The following is a 3,022-nucleotide window of genomic DNA, read 5'->3' as shown; positions in this document are numbered from 1 at the left end:
ACTCCAACTGATGTTTTCATATCCTTGAAGGTTGCACACTGGTTTCTTTTCTCAGGCTCCCAGAAGCTCTTTGTTCTTTTTGATTTTGCCAGACGTTCTTCAATAAAGACGGCATTCTGCTTTGCACCATCTTGGAGGAAGCTTGAGAGCCCTTTTGCAACCTTCTCAGATGCAACCTGACTACTTGCAATATTGATCAATTCCTCAGGAATGCTTTCAAGATCAAAAGGATTCTGTCTCTGCTCCACAGCTTCCATTATCTTCTGTATGTCTCTCTCGTCTCTTTCCGTTCTGGATGCTCCATGCTCCTGGTGTACTTTTTGGCCCTTTGCATCAGTGTCACAAAGCTCTTTCATGGCATCCACATATGCTGTGGTCACATGTCTTGTCATCAGCCATCTTGTGAGAGCTCCCTTTCGCAATGTAAAACCAACAACTCCACCCTGACTCTTGCCTTCACGATTAATGGTTTGCTCCAGTGCCTGATCAGATGCCACACAGTTGAAGATTCGATGCTCAGACCGGCGAACAACAAACCCACCTTGCTGCATGAATGTGTATGCTTCTGGTTGTTCATGTTCAAGAGCTTTCATTTTTTGCAACATAGACAGGCATGTACTTGGAATAATTGGTCCTTCCAGCAGCTCTGAACCAAGGCATAACTTCACACATGCAATTCAGGTGAAGTTGAAAGTCAGCTTCGCGTTCTGAGCGAAGGATCCGTAGCAACAGATCAGCACCATTTAGGAACATTATCCAGTATCCAAATGTTGCTGATTGCTTAACTCCCTCATTTGTGAACTTCTGGATTTTCTTCTGAATCTCATGGAGTTCAGTCTCCACCTCACCGATGAACTGTTGAGCAGTGGCCTTGTCATTACCATGAAATGCATGCTGTACATCTCGTAGGAGTTGCTCTTGTTCTTCAGTCATTGCACATTGGCCTTGTTTTTCAAGCCATGATTGCATAGCTTTCCAGAAGAGCCTGAACAGAGCCTCAGAGGCTAGCTTTATGCTCCTTACTCCTCTTGCCAGCTGTTTCCCTTGAAGCATCTGTCGAGCTGTTCCCTCTGCATACACATCTGACTCAGTAAGTATGTCAAAGAGTCCACCATCGCCATACAGCTTTCCGATGCTTGCCAGGTAAGCCATCGTGATATGCATACCTCCCAGTCTCATTGTGATCTTTCCTTGTAAAGGAAGTGGTTTGCTCCACATTATCTGTTGTGCTTTACTATAAATAGCAAGGTCTGCAGTCACAAGAATATGGTCCTGTCCCAGGTCTGCAGCAAGCTGTACAAGTCTTATCAAAGATGTATAGATGGTGGACAATTCTGAGGGTGATTCTCTTATGAAGGGCATGTAGAGTACACTGGCTACTGAACAAGCAGTGTCTGACGTGAAGGCATTGAATGCAGACCATGAAGGGACATGCTGCTGATTCTCAATTACATTTCGGGACAGCTTCCATACCAGATCTCTGTCTTCAGCTGCTTTAGAGACTGTTGTGTTTGTGTTTAGTAACTCAGGAAGTTCAGGTGGTTCTGGTCGCTTTGTTGATTTGATGTATCTGTCAATTGAAATGAGAGGATAATCTTGTGATCATATGCATTGAATATTATATCACTTTAAAACTTCACAGCATACATTCACTTCACTATTAAACATTTCATCCACCCATTATATTTTTAGCAGTGCATGTGAATAAGTGGATACCATAACATTAAAACATAAAAATTGATTTAAAAAAAATTTCAATGTCAAAAATAAGTACCTGTGAAGTGTATCTCCATTCAGGTCGAATGTGTTTAAGGTGGTGAGGGACCTCTCTGGAACCCGTGCTAGGCATGTATCTGCTGTGGAGACTTGGCCTCTTCGGAACACAACAGAAGCCATAGCATGAGTTGTATGCTTCCCATCCAGGGTATCTTCATTTTGGTCAAAGTTGTCGATGGCTGCATCAACAATTCCATGTTCAGCGACTCCAGTGAGGCCTGTTGGGATGTAGACACCTCTTTCTGTCCTTGATATCTGGTCTGCTGCCACAGATGTGAGGAAATGCCTAACCTCTGTATAGGAAACACAGTGCCCCATTGCACTGAGCTCATCGATGAGTGTCTTACTACCAAACTCATGATGAATCAAAATGGCGAGTCCCAGTGTGATTGGCGTATGGATGTGACGGCTCTGCTCAATGAGATCATGACAGATTGCTATCACACACAGATTGTCCTTCGAAGCTGGGTCATCATCACATGTTTGGTAACCTCTGTGGGCACGTGAATCAACACACCAGTTCACAAAATCATACAGGGTGTTTGGTACATACTTGCTGCATTGACAACGTGATAGACGATCACTGCTGACATATGATTTACTGTCATGCTCTACCTGCTCCATGCTTTTCCTCAATATGTCTGCAGCCCTGTGTAATAATTGAGTTTCAGAAAGACTCTGACTTGTCTCTGGAAGTGTTGTCTCATAGTCTTCTGTATGTTCTTCAGTCTTTTCTCTGAGTTGAGCAGCTTCCCTCAGTGCACAACCTACAGTCATAGTCTCCGAACACACCAGATCTGACTTTCCTGGACGTGGAACAAATACCAGCCTGTCTTTGTAATGCTGCATCAACTTTCCCTTTAGTTTCCAGGATCTGTATTTCTTGTGTTGGACCGTGGACACATCTTCCTCAGAAATGCTCATTAGTATGTCATCGTAGCTATCAGTCAAATAGTTGAGAGTTCGAACTTTCATATCCTTGGACACTGTTTTATCAATTTCTTCAGTTAGCTTGATAAAGGCTTTGTCATAGACATTTGTCTGCTTCTTTTCAGATTCTTTTCTTCGTCTGGCAGCTGCTATATTTCGTTCAGAGATGTAGTGTGCAAGACACTTTTTATGGTATTTAGCATCATATGCAAAGAGATCTGGGCATGAAAGAATCCGAAGATGTACATCTTCATCAAGCCTTTCAGAAGCTGCATGAAGTACCTTTTCTCTGGTACTCGTGCCTGTACCAGTTGAA

The 3,022-nt window shown here is 43.2% G+C and overlaps 1 protein-coding gene across 1 annotated transcript; it reads right to left on the bottom strand.

The window, feature by feature from the left end:
- Positions 1-579: 579 nt before the first annotated feature.
- Positions 580-2,179, bottom strand: LOC132472422 (uncharacterized). Its single transcript, XM_060072025.1, has 2 exons — positions 1,775-2,179; positions 580-1,570 (listed from the first exon to the last, which is right to left on the bottom strand). Exons 1-2 carry the CDS (start codon positions 2,092-2,094, stop codon positions 580-582), a joined length of 1,311 nt encoding a protein of 436 aa, XP_059928008.1. The 5' UTR covers positions 2,095-2,179.
- Positions 2,180-3,022: the final 843 nt, after the last annotated feature.

The sequence above is a fragment of the Gadus macrocephalus genome, chromosome 14, assembly GCF_031168955.1.
Source record: "Gadus macrocephalus chromosome 14, ASM3116895v1".
Classification (NCBI taxonomy): Eukaryota; Metazoa; Chordata; class Actinopteri; order Gadiformes; family Gadidae; genus Gadus; species Gadus macrocephalus.
Note: the sequence above shows the minus strand (reverse complement) of the source record. Positions and strands in the feature narration are given on the sequence as shown.

What these genes read in the sequence shown, in the direction of transcription:
- LOC132472422 (XM_060072025.1), bottom strand. Translation starts at nt 2,094, where the DNA reads ATGGGGCACTGTGTTTCCTATACAGAGGTTAGGCATTTCCTCACATCT. An exon ending in AATGGAGATACACTTCACAG is followed by an intron (nt 1,571 to 1,774) that starts GTACTTATTTTT and finishes TTCAATTGACAG; the next exon opens with ATACATCAAATCAACAAAGC.